The sequence below is a fragment of the Vanellus vanellus genome, assembly GCF_965231255.1.
Source record: "Vanellus vanellus genome assembly, chromosome: 24".
Classification (NCBI taxonomy): domain Eukaryota; kingdom Metazoa; phylum Chordata; class Aves; order Charadriiformes; family Charadriidae; genus Vanellus; species Vanellus vanellus.
This window is the reverse complement of record NC_138929.1, coordinates 7,799,544-7,818,181: the sequence shown is the minus strand read 5'-3', so window position 1 is coordinate 7,818,181 and position 18,638 is coordinate 7,799,544. Positions and strand designations below refer to the sequence as shown.

The window sequence follows — 18,638 nt, the reverse complement described above, 5'->3', positions numbered from 1 at the left end:
TGGAGTCAAACCATAACACTACGTAAGATACTAAAGTAATGATAAAAAAATATTTTTTTACCAAAAAAAAAAATAATCTCTGTTCTTCTCATTACAGGGTTGGTTCCAGTCAGCTCAGTGACTGTTGCAGTTGTCTTTCTGCAATAGCTGTCTGGTACCAACTCATCCCAGCAGTCTGACAGTACCTCAGGGACCTGCAGCTTTCTAGATCTTTTCTGAGAAACTAAAACCCTCACATTCCTTAACCTGTAGACCATAAGCATGTCTCCTCATAGCATGCTCAGTTGCTTTAAGAAAACAGATCATATCTTCTTCCATAGTGATTCATCTGATACAGACAATCCCTGTCTAAAGGAGTATAACATTTAAAGTATGAACAAACAAATCAGATGGATAGTGTCTGTCAAACTGAATTAATTGCTCCTTTAGAATATAACTGTACAGTGTAAACAGGCAGTGTAAACACAAACAGTAGATAATCAGTCACAATAGACTCATAAGCATAATAAAAAAAAAATCCTGGTTATCTTAAAGACATCCAAATGTGGAAGTACACGAAGGAAGGATTTCATGTGATCTTTAATGGCACAAGTTGCAGGCGTAGACATTCTTTAGGAATCACTGTCATCACACACTACTAAAATCTTACTGCAGAAAAAATGGAAAGGAGAAAAACATATATGATTCTTTAATAAGGCAGGAAGAACAAACATCTCATAGGCAAAGGAGAAAGCATAGGAAGATGAATTTTTAAACCTCGGAAGAATCTCTTATGACCCTAGAAACAAGTCTTCTGATGGCCTTTTTCATTTCAGTATTTCTCAGGGTGTAGACCATGGGATTCAGCACTGGAACAAGCACAGTGAAGAAGATGGAGGCCACCTTGTCCAGTTCAAATGTCTTGAAGGGGCGAGCATAGATGAATATTCCTGGAATGAATGTTATGCTTATTGACATTATCTGGGCTATGCAGGTAGACAAAGCTTTGTGCTTTCCTTGGGTGACTTGCTTCCCTATCTTGACTAAAATGACAGCGTATGAAATGAGGAGCAAGACAAAAATTGCTATGAGGAGCAGTCCACCATTTGAGACCATCAGCAACTCTGTCAGGTAGGTGTCAGTGCAGGCCAATTTCAGTACTTGTGGAACATCACAGTGGAAATTGTCCAGGGTATTAGGACCACAGTAAGGCAAAGGGAGAAGCAGAGCAATCTGTGTTGCAGAATGAATGAATCCACCTGCCCATGACCCTGCGACTAGAACCACACATACCTCATGGTTCATGATTGTCAAGTACTGCAAGGGCTTATGAATAGCTACATACCGATCCGCTGCCATCACTGCAAGAAGGAAGATATGAGCACCACCAATGAAGTGAAAGAAAAACATGTGGAGGATGCACTCCTTGAATGGCACAGATTTGTGCTGGGAGAGGAGACCTGACAATAGAACAGGAGTATTTACTGATGATTCGGTTATATCTGTGAACGCTAAGTTGGCCAGGAAGAAGTACATGGGTGTGTGCAAGTGGTAGTCAGTGATAACAGTGGTGAGGATGGTGAAGTTTCCCAAGCAGGTCATCAGGTAGACAAGGAAAAAGACCATGAAGAGGAACTGCTGAATCTTAAGACTGTGGTTGAAACCCAGGAGGAGAAATTCTGTCACAGGATTGGTTACATTTCGTGGCTCCATTCATTACCATCTGAGCATGCCTGTGAGAGGAACAATGTAGAAGGGAAGCTGTGGAAAGTACACTTTTCAATACCCCTTCCCCTCCCCTGGCTCAGAAACCCCCATTCTAGAAACCTTCTTGTATCCTTGCACTATACAGTGGAAATTTTGTTCAGTGGAGGTACTCTCAGTGTTGGGAATTGTTTTCTTTGATCATCAGTTTGGTTCCTCTGCATCTACACCCTTAAAATCCAGTGAAACTTTACAACTGGTTGCTATCTTCACAAATAGACTTATTTTTCCCCAGTAATGCAGCCTTTGGGCCCTCCTCAGTGAAACAGTTCTTATCTCTAATACTATCTTTTTCCTTTCACACATAAAGAGTCCTTATTCCACATAGAACTGCTTTGTCTGCAGTCTCAGAGTTGCCTGATTGTTCTTCTCCACAAAGGACCCCCAAAAGAAAACAAAATAAATAAAAAAACACTCATGCATCATTCTGTCTAAGCATCAAAGTAGATGCTAAGAACAAAGTTACCGTAAAATCTGTACAAACTTTCCTGAGTCTGAACAAAAAAGGTTTTGCTATAGCCACTTAGGGATTCCTGCTTTGGCAATCATTAAGAAAATAAATACGTTAGAGTAGTTTTGCAGCCTTCCAGTACCTAAAGGGCGCCTACAGGAGAGCTGGGGAAGGACTTTTTACTAGGGCATGTAGCTATAGGATGAGGGGGAATGGCTTTAAACTAGAAGAGGGCAGGTTCAGATTGAACATTAGGAAGAAGTTTTTCACTTTGAGGGTGGTAAGGCCCCATCCCTGGAGGTGTTCAAGGCCAGGCTGGATGTGGTCTTGGGCAACCTGGTCTAGTGAGAGATGTCCCTGCCTATGGCAGGGAGGTTGGAACTCTATGATCTTCAAGGTCCTTTCCAACCTAAACCATTCTATGATTCTAGTTTATGATGTAGTACAGTAGGGAAACAGGATGTATTGCATATTCTTTACTTTGCAGGCATGTCTGTTTCACAGTAAACAGAGGTGATTTGAGAAAAGAATAGAACATTTCAGCAAGCAAAAGAATGCCTAGCTTCTCAAATTTCTTTCAAATGCTATGAGACAAGCAATCTGAAGAATGACAAAGTGTTATGAGACTCACTGGGATTTTCATCACATCCTCCAGGGGAGTGTGCCCTGGACTTTGCGTTCAGACAGGACTCAGGATGTGCAGACTGCAGTTCATTTCACTTACACAAGCATGGGCACTTCATTGTACTTATCTCAGATACCTGAATGAAGATGATCTCAATCATCCTCTGAGTGTGTCTAGTTCTTGCTGTTGCTTTTAAGCAGACCTTGATGATTAGCTCAATCACAAAAATGGGACTGTCTTTCTAAAAGTAAATGTTCAAAGTAATTTTAGATGCCCTAAAATACCCTAGACACTGGGTTGGCAACTGTCACACATGATTTATGGGTGCCACATGCCCCTGAGGTATGGCAGCTGGAAGTCAGATGGAATACTTTAGGCATTTCTGTTTAGGAACCTGGATCCCACCTCCAGTGTCTTTTAGATACATACATTAGACTCCACCTCTCTTGACCTCACCCCTCAGCATCCTAAATCTCTGTATGTGAACTGGTTGTGCAGTCCGGTTGAATTCAGGGTTGAGGAAATGACAGCTGCAGAATGTGATCAATTTGTCCTAGTTTTGATACCTACCCTAGGATGAGAGAAACTATGCTTTGAGAGTATCTGTTTCTCATCACTGACTCTAATGAAGGCCAAAAAGGGCCAGCTTATATCTGGATTCCTATTCTGTAGGTATCTGAAGATATGTGACCAATATTCTACCCCCAACCCAATAAAGAGACACTTTTGACAGCCTTTAGGTGCCCAGCGCTCATTCCAGGACAAGTCAGACTTCTATTCTGCCCTACCTGCTCTAGTTCACCCTGTTCTCCCTGTGTCTGTGAGGACTCCACATCACATCTCAGAGCTTTCATTTTCACATGAGATTCTCTTCTCTCTGCTTCCTTTGCCATTCAGTCTCACTCCAGGGATTCTTCACTCTAGCCCCTATTTGTCTCTTTGTCTTAAGTTCAGTGACTCTGTATGTCAGACCCTTTATATACTTTGTTATTTACCAAGTCTGTTTCCAACTCACCAGAAGGCAAAGTTCCCCATGCCAATTCCATTTTCTCTGCATACCCCAACTACCTGCCCCAAACATGTAAAAACTTCATTTCTCCCATCTGAACATGTAAGGTGGTGTGCATTTCTTCAGGCATCCTTTATCTTCAGGCTCCTGCACTTTCTCAGAATCCCTGTGAACTCTTCTTCTTCTCATAAAATGTTTCTCTCATTTTTACTTCAGTTCCTATCAGTACTGATCAGATGACATATTCTTTATGCTATGGCAGTAAGCTTTGCTTGCTGCTGCTTGCTTTCTTTTCTAGGGGGTGAAGTTTGAAGAGTCAATTGGTTTGACGCAGTTTGTCTGAATGGATGGCATTGACAAAGCCTGAATTTGGGACATTTCCTGTTTGTGTATTCATCCCCTGACCTGGAGAGTCAGATGTTCAATTCAGACAGAAACCACAGGATAAGCCAGAGAATTTGGGCTTGTGTCAATAAAGAATTTAACCTGTTCCTCCCTTATCCAATTTTTATTTTCATTTGAAACAATAAACTTCTGCTCACAGATACTGTGATTAGCCATACATGTTTAATTTGCTGGTCATAGATTGTGTGCCATGTTCCCTGAAAACAGAGGTGTCAGGGAACAGCAATAGTGGCCTGCTCCACAAGGGAAGGCAAGGCAGGGACTGAGAGTGACAGCAGGGCAGACAGGAGCAACTCACCTCACCAGCAAAGGCAGCAGTCCCACAGTACAAAGAAAAAAAGAGCAGAGCAGAATCATTGACAGTAACCAGTCAGCCAACAGCCCAGTGATTGCTAGAGGGAAAGGGGAACACAAGACCACTAAGCTCAATGTGTTAAGTGGACCAAGCAAAGGGTAAGGTGAGTGAGGGAAGGTTTTACACTGACACACACATGCAAACACACAAGTAACTGAGATTTGCCAAAATTACCATTCCAGTGAGCCAGCATAGTTGAGTCCAGGGGAAGGTGACGCTCTCCAGCCAGTCTCAGGTCTGGGTTCTTGGGTGGCAGGTTGGCACCAATATGTGAAAGCTTCTCCTCAGGTGCCCTGCATCTGCATGCTGTAGCAATGTTACTCTCCTATGTTTACTACAGCAGATGTCAGTGCAGGCCACCAATCACAAAATCCTTGATGATGTCATTCCAGCAGTTTCAGATGTTGTTCTCTTGCTACTTGTTGATCCAAGGTTGTTCACATCATCCAGCTCCTGTTTGCACTGTAGCTCAGCCCTTGGACAAAACAAGGCTATGATACTCCCATGTTAGCTAGACAAGTCCATAGTAGTGAAGCAGGTTGAAATTTAGGCCAGAAAATCAAGTAGTCAAGGTGAGGTAAAAAACAGCAAGATACAAGGTCAGGTACAGCACACCTGCAGCTTAGCTAGGGTAAGAAACAAAAAGAGGACCTAAGCTTAAACATGTAAGTCCTGAGCCAATTGACAGAATGGAGTTTCCAGATGAGTTTTGCTAGAGCTTTCTTATAACTTAGTTGTGTCACAGCAGATTAATACAAGGTTAAGCAACCACATTATGTCAGTGCTGACCTTGAACAACCAAACATTTGGGGAAAGGAGAGAAAAGACAGCAGAGAAGGATTACAAAGAAGGATGTTACAGGCAGGTCAGGGCGCTTAAAGCCTGTTGCACTCAGAGTCTCATCAAGTCTGAGAAAATCATCATGAGTAAATTGGGAGCATTGACTGAGTCATCACTGGCGTCTAGAATGGCCAAGCTGCCCAGCAGAAAGACCATGGAGTTATAAAGCCACGGGTTGCTGATGACTGTGACAACAACGGTGAAGTTCCCCAGACAAGTTATGACATTAACTATTGAGAAAAGCATGGAGAGAAAATACTGTAAAAGAGTTGTCTGTCCTCTGAATCTTCCTTCTGTTATGTTTACTGAGGACCACACTGTGCCAGCTGTTAACCTCAGACCCTCTCTCTGAAATAAATACCCATGCGGTTTACTAACAGGATCACAAAAAAAAAAGAAAACCAGAACAGTATTGTTTGGGAGATTTAGGGATTGTGCCACAAGGGAATAAATTAAGAAGTTCATGGCTTATTTTATTCCGTAGATGGTAATCCCACAAGCATAAAAGGCTCAGCAAAAGTCCTTCTGTGCTAAGCTGCAGGAGCCTGAATACTTTATGTGACTCCCTGCAGTACTATGTTACACGCCAGGATCATACTAGTAGTCAACAGGTAAAAGCTGGCTAATCAATACATTTTTTGGCACATTAATTGTGTTGATTAATGGTATATGAGCTTTAGTAAGAATAATCCGTTTGTCAGCTCATAGCTACAGAATCAGCAAATTACAGAATCATGTAGGATGAAGGGACCTCTGGAAGTTTCCAGTCCAGCCTCCTGTTTAAAGCAAATTGCTCAGGGACCTATCCAATTGAGTTTGGAGTGTCTGTTAGTATTTCTGTGGTAATGCCACAGCGTCTCTGGGCTCCTATTCCAATGTCTGTCCACTCTTGGTAAAAGAAAGGTTTTTCTTTTAAACTAAGTTGGGTTTTGTCATAGTACAACTTGTGTCTTATGCTCCTCATCCTAATGCTGTACACCTTTGAGAAAATTCTGTATTGATGTTCTCTACACCCTTCTATTAGGTAGAGGAAGACAGCAATAAGCTCTCCTCATAGCCTTCTCTTCTTAAGGATGAACAAAATAACTTCCATTAGCTTGTCCTCCATTGGACTTCTTACAATATGTCCATGTCTTTCTTGTAATGGGGAGGCCAAAATTGGGAAAATTACTCCAATGTGCTGTCACAAGTGTCAAACAGAGGAGAAGGATCATTACCCTAGACGTGCTGGCTACTCTTGTTATTACAGCTTAGAATGCAGTTGGCCTTAGTTGCTGCAAGGACATACTGTAGACACGCCTAACTTGTGCACCAGGACACAATGATTGTTTTCTGCAAAGCTGGATACTAACTATTTGTAGCCCTCACCTCCCAAACGCCAGCATTTTTATCTAGTGTTATTGTATCACAAAGACTTTGTGTTTGCGTTTTTTAAACTTGAGAAGATTTCTTTCAGTGCGTTTTTCTGGCACATCCAAATCCTTCTAAATTGATTTAATCAGTAGTTGTCCACAAGGGTGACCTCTGTAGGAGAGGATAATGAATTGTCAAGTAAATTGATTTAATCAGTAGTTGTCCACAAGGGTGACCTCTGTAGGAGAGGATAATGAATTGTCAAGTGTCAATTAAAATCTGTTTCACCCAGCTCTGAAACCAATGCAAATAACCAGATGTACGTGGGACAGGGACATGGGAATTGCACAGAAAAAAATTACACATTTCGAGAAGCCCAAGATGTTCCCAGTCAAACATGTATAAAATATGAGCCAGCAGCCAATACAGGCTAGAGACACACTTTTGGTGGTGGTAGGATGGGAGAGGACACAACGTGCAAAGGGGTATATATATCTTGAAGGGACAGCAGTCTGTTGATAAGCCACACTACAGCATGTACAACCTGTGAAAGGACTATGACCCATGAGCTACTCATGATGGAGCATGGACACCTGTGAATGGACTGAATTGCATCTATACGCCTTGTTGGATCAGGCATGTTATGAACAGAGTGCTCCTGTCTGCTAAACTGGCAGAAAACCAGTAAGCCTAGGGTGGCAAAAAGAAACTGCTGTGTGTAAAGTAACAGAAAATGGTTACACATACTGCTTGAACTTCCTATGCTGCCCATCATCTTACCAGCATTGTATTGACAGGTTGAGTGTAATCCACAGAAAAAATACAGAAAGTTGAGACCAGGTGTTGGTCAGGAGCAGATAGTCAAATAAATTTCCCTGCTTTATGACTGTTCTGCCTGTGATGGTAACTGGTGGAAGATATGAGCAAAATCATGATCTGTAATAGAATCATATAATCGTAGAATGGTTTGGGTTGGAAAGGACCTTAAAGACTATCTAGTTCCAACCCCCCTGCCATGGACAGGAACACTTTCCACTAGACCCGGTTGCTCAAACCTGGCCTTGAACACTTCCAGGAATGGGGCATCCACAGCTTCTCTGGGCAACCTGGGCCAGTGTCCCACCACACTGATAGTCAAGAATTTCTTCCTAATATCTAATCTAAATCTACCCTCTTTCAGATTAAAACTATTATCCCTCATCCTATCACAACACTCCTCCCCATCTTTCCTGTAGGCCTCCTTGAAGTACTGGAAGGCCACTATAAGGTCTCCGTGGAGCCTTCTCTTCTCCAGGCTGAACAACCTCAAATCTCTCAGCCTGTCTTCACAGGAGAGGTGCTCCACCTCTCCCATCATCTTTGTGGCCCTTCTCTGGACCTGCTTAAGCAGGTCCATGTCTTTCTTATATTGGGGGCCCCAGAAATGGGTGCAATATTGCAGCTGAGGTCTCATCAGAGTAGTGAAGGGGCGGAATCACCTCCCTCGACCTGCTGCGCACGCTTCTTTTGATGTAGCTCAGGATGTGGTTGGCTTTCTGGGATGCAAGTGCACACTGACGGCTTATGCTGAGCTTCTCATGAACCAGCAGCCCTGAGTCTTTCTCCTCAGGACTTCTCTCAATCAATTCTCCACCCAGCCTGTATCCATGTTTGGATTGCCCTGACACAGCTTTAGGACCACTTCCCTAGGCAGCCTGTTCCAATGCTTAACAACCTTTTCTGTGAAGAAATTTTTCCTGATATCCAATCTAAACCTACCCTGGTGCAAATCAGAGCTAGGGGATGGACACCTTTTGGGCTGTTTCAAAAAGGAATGTTACTTTCTGAAAATCATGGCTTTGTTGTCAGTGTTCCTTAATATGCTGCAGGGGTGTTTCCTTATGAAACACTGGTGCAGGAGTAGCTATAGCGTAACATACACTGCTGCCACTCAAACCCCAGAAGGCCATATTGGTAGAAGCCACTGTGCTGCTGCCCATCCTGGCGGAAGCCATGCTGCTGCCTGCACTGGCACCAGCCACCCCCCAACCTGGAGCAGCACAAGCCCCTCCCCTGTCTGTACCAGCAAAAGTTACTCCAGCCTCAACAAGGAGCACCGTCACTACTCCAGCTGCTCTGACAATGAGTACCGCTGCTACCCAAATTCTGTCAGAACCGATACAAGCTGCCCCAGTGACCAGGAAGCAGAAAAGGAGGTTGGCTCATTCCCCTCCCCCTTATGACAAGGACCACCTCAAGCCAGATAGCTTGGGAGAGAGTTCTTCTGATGGAGGGTCCTTCTACTGCAGACGAAGGGAAGGGTCCTTTTAAAGCAGATCCTGGAGAAGGTCCTTCCTGGGCAGCATCAATGCAGGAGGAGGACTCAAACATAGAGATAAGAATTAAATCCTCTATGAAGGATTTGGGAAATCTGAGGAAGGATTTTAGCCATCATGATGGTGAGACGCTTATCTCCTGGTTGCTCTGATGCTGGGACAATGAGGCTGATACCATAGAATTAAAGAGTAGAGAAGCTAGACAGTTGGGAAACCTGTCCAGAGATGGAGGTATCTATAAATCTGTTGGGAGAAAGACACTTTCAGTCTCTGGAGGCAACTGATGTCAGCTGTAAAAGGGCAGGTATCCCTTTAAGGAGGATATCGAATAACGTCCAAGCAAATGGACCAACATGGAAAAAGTATTAAGTACCTGAGAGAACTGGCTGTGCGAGAGGTCATTTACAGTGACTGGTGAGTGGATGTAGACCCTGATGAAATGCCATGCAAACAATCTTTGCTGAGAAAGTTTGTGCAGAGAGCACCATCAATGTATTCCCACACATTGTCAAAAATGATCTGAGGAGGATCTGATGCTGATATGCCAACTGTAAATGAAGTGGCTAACAAAGTACAACAGTATGAAGATAGCCTCTCTTGTCCCCTCACTGTGGCAGCCATAGAAAAAATGTCTGGGAAAACTGAGAAAATGTTTGAGAAAATGACCAAGAAAATGGCTGAGCAGAACAAGAAAATGGCTAAGGAAGATGAGAAACTGTTTGATAAACTGTTTGGTAAACTGTCCACGATGGAGGAAAGATCCCACTCTTCCCCTGCACGAACCTATGTTGCAGCCATTAGGGAAAAATGCCCTCCTACAAGACTGACTCAAGAGAAACAGAACCCACACAGAGATACATTGTGGTTTTGCCTCTGTGACTACAGAGAGGAGGTGGGGGAGACCATCTGTCATTCACCTCAGTGGCCAGTCTGTGGCCCAAACCACAACAGATAGGATGAGGGTTAATGGTTTCAAACTGAAAGAGGGTAGATTTAGATTAGATATTAGGAAGAAATTCTTTACTGTCAGGGTGGTGAGACACTGGCGCAGGTTGCCCAGAGAAGTTGTGGATGTCCCATCTCTGGAGGTGTTCAAGGCTAGGTTGGATGGTCTAGTGGAAGGTGTCCCTGTCCATGGCAGAAAGTTTAGAACTAGATGATCTTTAAGATCTCTTCCAACCCAAACCATTGTATAAGTCTATGAAAGTTTTTTTGAGAATGTCTAAGTAGGGATTTAATGGATTTTCAAATAGCATCACACATATGGCTTTAAAGGGTGTTTGCAGTCCTGGAGTGCCCTTTTCTAACATTCAAGGAGAACCAGCTGCAGGACAATGAGATGTTTATGTACCATACCATATCAAGCAGCACCATGAAGACTCTGCTAAATATATTCATGAGACTTCCTTTGAACATCTTGGGGTAACAACCAGACATACAGACATCCACCTTTGGATGTTTCAGCCACCTAGCTGGAGTCCTAATTTCAGTAACAATTCGGTTACCCAAACTGAATGTATGTAATGAGCTGAAATTCTCTCTAGACTTCAGTACGTTTCTTGGGGTGGCATACAAGTACCCAAACACAGCTGATCAGTGCTACTCAAGATGCCATGCACACATTGCATGGAGCTGGCAGATACAGACTGAACATAAGTGAGACCCAAAACTTCCTGAACTGGCTACTGGTTTACCTGGGGCTCTGAAATTGGACTTTATGTCTATGTGTGCAATTAAACACTGGAGGTAGGGAAGAGTTTCTCACTGCTTGCCCTCTCCAGATACGTACAAATTGTCTATTTCTCAGATTATCATTTTAGCTCCTTCTACAATCAAAGGATAAATCCCATTTAGAGTTTAGTTCATGTTTTTGGTAGATCTCTTAGAGACTCACATGTTCCATTCTGACAGTTCTGTTGCTTCTCTGCTAAAATGCTGACAAATCTTCATGGAATCAGTTTCCACATATACATACATCATCCGAATGGCTCAACAATAGCAGAAGACACCTTCTCCTCTCCACCATAAAATATAAAATGAACAACAAGATAAAACCACAAAAAAACAAACCAAACCAAACTCCTAGAGCTCAAACTCCTAGTAGCTTCTATATTTTAGAAAGACAATGAATAAATCAAATTTTCAAAAAGGGAGTGATAGTAAGCCTAACAACTCTTAGATGCATAGAGAGGCTTACTGAAATTCAGTCTTTTATTCTTAAACATAGGAGTGCATTGGTACAGCTGATTGAAGATCTCTGCTGCTGCATTCTTATGTGGAGTGTCCTGCTTTCGTTCAGTAAAATATAGTTAGGTCCTACCAGGAAGATGCTTAATGCAACTTTCCACCTCCTGTGGGGACTTGCAACCTGCTGTTTATCCTTCTGAATGGTCCATAACCAATGACAACGAGTCTTTCCTAGGAAATAAGACTACCTACAATAACGTATCCTTTACTGAGGTCCATTAGGGCTAAGTGCTGAAGAAAACAAACACACAAACAAACAAAACAAACTTCCTTTAAACTTATTGGTAGAGAAGAGGGTAAATTATCTCTTAAGTTCTCCCTTTAAGAAAAGTAAAAATATACACTTAAAATTAATTTTTCTGTTTTTTCTGCACTCCAGCTCAGCTTTAGTAGGATTCCTAGAGAACACCATACCCCCCATCTCCCACCTGTACAGTCTACCATAACAGTAGGGGCACAAGAGGTTTCAATCCCCTCAGCTTGAAAACGTTGAGAACTCATGTCTATTGCAGTCTTGACTGTTTCCCAAGTACTACTTAAATAATTGTGGTTTTAACAACTGCATTTTCTGTAGCTTTTTTCTGTAAAGCTTTTTTGTATGCTTCTGTCATATTCTATGGTTGTAGTTTAGATTGGCTGTTCCCTGGCCTTTCTAATAGGGTATATCACCAGAGAGCAAAGGACACAGTATTCTGTTAGGCCCTGATCCTAAATCAGGAATCTAATGTAGGACAGATGACCTGTTCTCAAGAAGTGCCTGTTTCTCTTCATTGCGTAGAGAAAACAGACAGCTAGCTGAAATGAATATGTCTTTACTGCATTCTTCTAAAATTAGGAGTGTTGCAAAGGTGCAGAAGGCCTTCAGTAAGGGCACTATGAGAGATAAGGAGAGCAGAGAACAGTCTCTTCCACAGATGTCACTCAGGAAGGATCACAAAGATTCAAGTGGCCTACTCCTCCTGGGGCAAATGATGGTGTAACAGCCAGTAGGCCACCCCCGCACCAGCTGAGGAGGGCAAGGGGAACCCGTTTCCACTGAGCATAGTCCAGGACCTTCAGCACACTGTGGGCACCTCTGCCACCTACACAAGTATGCAAGAAGTTCTCAACAGGGCCTGAGCAAAGAGGTCTCCTGCACACATGTACACACAAGCATACATGCATACACATACACACACACACAAATATGCACACTCAGCAGCCATTGGAGATCTGGTTGTTCTGAGGAGCTTCTCAGTCCTCAGGGTGTCCTGCCAGAAGGTTGGCACTGGAGATGACTGACAGAATCCATCGTTATAAGATGGTGGTTGTACCATCTGGACTGCAAAAAGAAGACAGCTCATAGAACTGCACTCATGCTTGTCTCTAGTATTTGTCCCTAAAAAGCATTAGGCAAAACTCAGTGGAGATGACTTCCATGAGAAGTTTTTCTTGCTCATTATGATCATTTTTCTGTTTAAGCAAATTCACCAAATAACACATTTTTCTCCCACTCACTCTTGGAAGACTAAATGGTGAGTCTTGGCCTCTGGAGTCTGATGAAAGAGAAGGAAGATGCCCATGTGCTGTACTAAAACATGAGGCAGAAGAACCTTGGGAAATCTGACCCAGATTCTCTGGAATCATTTATCTGTGAGTGCTTGAATGAGACTCTCAGGCACTTCTCCCAAAATTTTATTCATGGCATAAAGAACTTGTAACAGAGAGATGCAAAATACAAATGACACTATGGCCCAGGTGACAAGATACCTGTCCAAGACACATTGCAGCCTCTGCTGCAGTAACTGTATGTCTGTCACAATTAAATATTAACTCTTTTTTCTTGGAAACAAAGATTGAAACCTCATTTTCCATCAAACAGTGCAAGGCAGTATATCATAAATACTGAAATAGTAAGATTCATATACACTCACACTGGACAGAAGAAACACAAAATCTCTAATTGGAGTTTGAAATACATCCAAGTACTCCAAGTTATCAGGGTGTTTATTAATATCCAAGCATAAAAGAAAAAAAAAAATCCAAGTATACAAAGGAGAAGAAAGTTTCCTTTCAAGCAGAATAAGTTTATATCTTCCTCAGCTCAGTTATAATTTTGATTAGTACTCCTTTCACTTCTTTATTTCTCAGGCTGTAAATCAGGGGATTTAATGTAGGAATTATGGTCGTGTATATGAGAGCTAGGACTTTCTTAGTGTCTTGTGAACTACTGGATTTTGGCCGTAAATAAATCAAGGTTCCACTTGCATAATACAGTGTTACAACAGTAAGGTGTGAGGAACAGGTGGAGAAGGTCTTGTGTCTGCCCTCTGCAGAGGAAATCTTCAGGATGCTGAAGATGATGCAGGCATAGGATACCAGAATGAGGCAAAATGGTGTGAAGATGACCAGCACTGTGGCTGTGATGATCTGCTTTTCATATGAAGAGGTGTCAGTGCAGGAGAGCATGATGAGGGGGGGAATATCACAGAAGAAGTAGTTAATCTTCCTGGGCCCACAAAACGGCAATGAGAACACCCAAGCTGTCTGTACGACCGACACAGCATTACCACTGCAGCATGACAGCAGAACCAAGGAAACACAAACTCTGCTGTTCATGATGATTGCGTATCGAAGGGGGTTGCATATGGCCATGTAACGGTCGTAGGCCATGGCTGCCAAAAGGTAACATTCAGTGGCTCCTGAAAAAATCACAGAGTAGAGCTGTGTGGCACAGCCCATGTAAGAAATGCTCCTGTCCTCTGACAGGAAGTTTACCAGCATCTTGGGAACAACGATCGATGCTGTGGAAATATCCAGGATGGACAGGACCCGGAGGAAGAAGTACATGGGCACATGGAAGGAGGGGTGCACTGTGACCATGAAGATGAGAAGGTTCCCAATGATGGTGATGGTGTAAATTAAGCAGAATGTGAAGAACAGCAAGTGCTGCAGTTCTGGGTGTTTGGAGAATCCAGAGAGGACAAATCCAGTCAGCAGAGTGTGGTTTCCTGGTTCTTGTCCATCTGTTGGCTTCATCTGGGAGGAATCAAATGGACAGACTGTCAGAGGGGGAGTCACCGCTCCAAGTTCACGGTGCTTCTACCAGTTGCTGGAGCGAGGAGTCTCTTGGGAATCCCTGGAGAGCCACTGGATTGAGGGGTGCAGCTCTATAGCGGGCTTAGCTGAAGAAAAGAAGGCGGCAATGGCTGTGTATGCTAAAGGGCGTTATGTTCGTGCTCTCTGAGTTTCATAGTTTGGGATAGTGATCAAGCATACAACTACGAGGAGGCAGTATTTAAGCGTTGGCTCCAACATGGGCCTATGGTTAATTGCTGAGAGTATGTGCTCCCCCCACAGGTTAGGTCTGTGGTCCCAAGTGGTTCTGTAGGTGCTTTCCACACTGAAGTGAAAGTCCAGATGATGACTGGAACACCCACAGTCCAAAGAAAGCAAAAACAAACCAAAGCAAACCAAAATACCCATTGTCTATAGACAGGCAAAGGAAGAAGGAATAATCAGAGGGAAAGACAGCCGTAGAGAACACTAATAAAGTGTAGAGGGTGAAGCTCAGTACCATCTGCTTCCTTAGTCACGTTGCCTCCTTACCCTGGTGAGTGTTGCTGTGTGTGCGATGCCTATGGGATATTCATGTAGCGCTGTGCCAGCCGTGGGGGCTTTGTGTTTTCTTTCTGCTCAGAGTGGGAAACTGATGCACAGAAAGAGAGAAGAAATAAGCCTGCCACAAGAGGGGAAAGTCGTCACTAATTCTTCATTCTTCAGACTTCTCATGTTTTCCCAAAGCGGCAACCAACCACTGGACTACACCAGTAAATCTCAAGGCACAGAGTGCATTTGGGCAGCAGAAATGTGTCCATATGGAGGGACAGAGCAGGGGAGCACCTTTTCCACTGTACACACTTAGACCTGTTCAAAAGAGCACATCACATAAAGACACATGATCAAAGCAAGAGCAGTGCATGTAGCCCTACCATGATTCAATCACTCCTTGTACTGACTCCATCTAATTCCTTTTTCTGCTACAACTTCACTCACACCAGATGCCTTTTGTCTGTGGGTTTTTCTAACATGAGCATGAAATGAAAGCTGTGGATCTGGGAGCCGCAGATAATTTTAACTTACAAGTACAATAAATTCCTAATGTTCTTAGGTATTTAAAGGTCTGATGTCTTTAAAAGGAATCTTTCTGGTTTTGACTGCTTCCATTAACATAGAAATGAAAGAAAACTGTGCTAATTGAAGCTCCAAATTTTGAGAGATACCCCTATATAACCTGTGCGAAACAGAATAGAGAATGACATGAACAATTCCCTGCAGTTTGCAATGGCACACATTCACACTAATTTTCTTAAATTGTTAGATCATTGTAGCCGAAGTAGAAGCTACCTAATTCTGCTCTTTGATCCCTTATGAAAATTTTAGACTATTGCTTTGGTCATTAGCTGTTAATTAAAGTCAGTAAAACTTATAGCAGTTGTTGGTTAGTGTTTATTTCCTAGAAGAACAACCCTCAGAAATAACTCTTGCTTTGTGTAATTCTTGTTTAGTGGCTATGAGGACCTTTAAGTTGTGGTCTTCATTCTTCCTTGGATTTGCTTTACGTATTCACAATATGCATTTTGAAGCAAGTGTCCTACCTTCTGTAGTTCTGCCATCCAGTGCCTCCAAAATGGATTATGCAAATTTCACTAGAAGAATTTCCTTTGTTTGCTTACATTAGGGATGGTCCTGGGCTGATGACTCCTTCAGTCAGCTTACATTGCATATTTTAAATTGCTTTTTAAATGCAGATGCTCTCCTGCCACAGCTTGAATAATCTGTGACATTAGCACATGGTATATTCCATGGAACATCAGACAAGTTTTCTCTGAAACATCATAAATGGAATTTACCTGCCCTTCACACAGATATCATCATGCCAGTCACCAAAGACTAGCCTCACAGAGAAGAAGAAAAGGAATTTGTTAAAGCTGTTTCAATTTATTTGAAATAGTAGCACAATCAGGTAGTTTCATGGAACGAGGACAGTGAAACTAGATCATGCACATGCGTTTTTACTTGCAAGTACACGAGAACCTACATGACCATCTGCATGGTAGTTCAATTGTGAGATTGCTTCTGCAGCAAAATTATGTAGTGCCTTTTAAAGAGAGTCACAGGAGCAAAAAAGAAAATTGTTTTCTTCAGAGATTACTCTAGTCATTGAGGATGTAGAGAGTTGCAAGTTGGGCTTTAGTGCTGTCCCAGGGTGCCTTGAAGTCTCAAACACCATTAGCATTATTAAAGGCTGTTGAGAGCAGCTGCAGGCTCCAGCAGCCCTAGCCCAGGACCCTCCCGCCCAGCCACTGGAGTCCAGACCGGTGTCTTGGGATCCCAGACTTGGGACGCAGTTGCTGCTGTCCCCTTTGCAGGTTCAACCAGTAGTAATGTTAAGCATGTATCCCTGAGACTCACAGGACATGGACACACAAAGACACACAGAGACATGCAAAGGAAATTGGCATGGCCAGCCACATAGACTGCCACAGATAATACATACAGGACCTGCATCACACAAAAGTGCAGACAGACATGTCCTCTCCTCCTCTGGGGTTGGCAGAGACAGAAGGTCACCAGTCAGCAATACCGACCCCTGAGGAACAGCAGTTGTCACTGCTCTCCACTCGGACATCAAGCCATTGACCACAACTCTTTGAGTGCAGCCATCCAGCCAGTTCTTTTTCCAAGTGGGCCATCGATTGAATCCATGTCTCTCCAATTTAGAGACCAGGATATCATGTGGGACAGTGTCCAATGCTTTGCACAAGTCCAAGGACATGACATCTGTTGCTCTTCCTTTTTCCACTACCACTGTAACCCCCTCATAGAAGGCCACCAAATTTGTCACGCATGCCTTGCCCTTGGTAAAGCCATGTTGGCTGCTACTAATCACCTCCTTGTTTTCCCTGTGCCTTAGCAGAGTTTCCAGGAGGATCTGCTCCATGATCTTGCCAGGCACAGATGTGAGACTGACTGGCCTGTATTTCCCCGGGTCTTCCTTGTTTCGCTTTTTGAAAATAGGGGTTATGTTTCCCCTTTTCCAGTCAGCAGGAACCTCACCAGACTGCCACGACTTCTCAAATATGATAGTGTCTTAGCAATTTCCTCTGCCAGTTTCCTCAGGACCTGTTGATGTATGTCATCAGGTCCCATGGATTTGTTCACCTTCAGGTTCCTCAGGTGGTCTCATACTTGATCTTCACCTAGAGTGGGCAGTTCTTCATTTTCCCAGTCCTCACCTTTGCCTTCTGCATTATGAGTAGTTTGGCTGCAGTCTTTGACATTGAAGACTGAGGCAAAAAAGTCTAGCCTGAGAAGGTCTAGCGGAATGCCTAAGTGGAAGCCATCAGAGAATTCTGTCCCTCAGGGGTCCATACTGAGACAAATACTATTTAATATCTTTATCAGCAACCCAGACAGTAGAATTGAATGCACCCTCAGAAAGTTTGTGGATGACACCAAGCTGAGTGGTGCAGTTGATTCATTAGAGGGAAGTGGTACTATACAGAGGGACGTTAACAAGCTTGAGTATTGGGCCCATCTGAACCTTATAAAGATCAACAAGGCCAAGTGCAAGGTCCTGCACCTGGGTCTCAGCAATCCCCACTACCAGTACAGACTCAGGGATGAACGGATTGATAGCGGCCCTGTGGAGAAGGACTTGGGGATACAGTGACAGGACAAAGGGAAACAGTTTTAAACCAAAAAACCATGTAGATTTAAACTGGACATATAGAAGAAATTTTATATGATGAGGGCATTGGGCCACTGGAACCTGTTGCCCTTAGAAGCTGTGGTTGCCTCCTCCTTGGAAGTGTTCAATGTCAAGTTGGACACAACTTTGAACAACCTGATCTGGTAAACGATGTCCCTGCTCGTTACAGGAGGGTTGGACTAGATGATCTTTAAAGGTCCGTTCCAATCCAAACCATTCTGTGATTCTGTGATTTTATGATATGAACCTATGGTTCTATGATTCTATTATGATTCTATGATCTTTGTCTCGATCTGCTCCCAGGAAAACATATTACTATGTATCCTGAACCATGACATTAGTATAGCCACTAATGGAAATTGGGAGGCCTGCAAAGTGATTTAGCTTTTATATTTTTTTTCTGTGTAATAGCAATAGTAACTTTGTAGAGAAAGCCAATAGAGATGGTTATTACTTTCTTTCTTCAAATGCAAAACTGAACAAGGCTACAATGATAGAATGTTCTTTTGGGTCTTGGATAAAAATTATAGGAGTTTTGTGA

General features: G+C 43.0%; 2 protein-coding genes across 2 annotated transcripts; both read right to left on the bottom strand.

Annotated features, from left to right (window-relative positions):
* Positions 1 to 750: 750 nt before the first annotated feature.
* On the bottom strand, positions 751 to 1,692 carry LOC309681243 (olfactory receptor 4D1-like; the record flags this gene model as incomplete). The annotated part of the gene is made up of 1 exon (XM_082495076.1): positions 751 to 1,692. One exon carries the CDS (start codon positions 1,690 to 1,692, stop codon positions 751 to 753), a length of 942 nt encoding a protein of 313 aa, XP_082351202.1.
* An 11,718-nt stretch (positions 1,693 to 13,410) lies between these two features.
* On the bottom strand, positions 13,411 to 14,361 carry LOC309681242 (olfactory receptor 10A7-like; the record flags this gene model as incomplete). The annotated part of the gene is made up of 1 exon (XM_082495075.1): positions 13,411 to 14,361. The coding sequence occupies one exon, from the start codon at positions 14,359 to 14,361 to the stop codon at positions 13,411 to 13,413; it is 951 nt and encodes a 316-aa protein (XP_082351201.1).
* Positions 14,362 to 18,638: the final 4,277 nt, after the last annotated feature.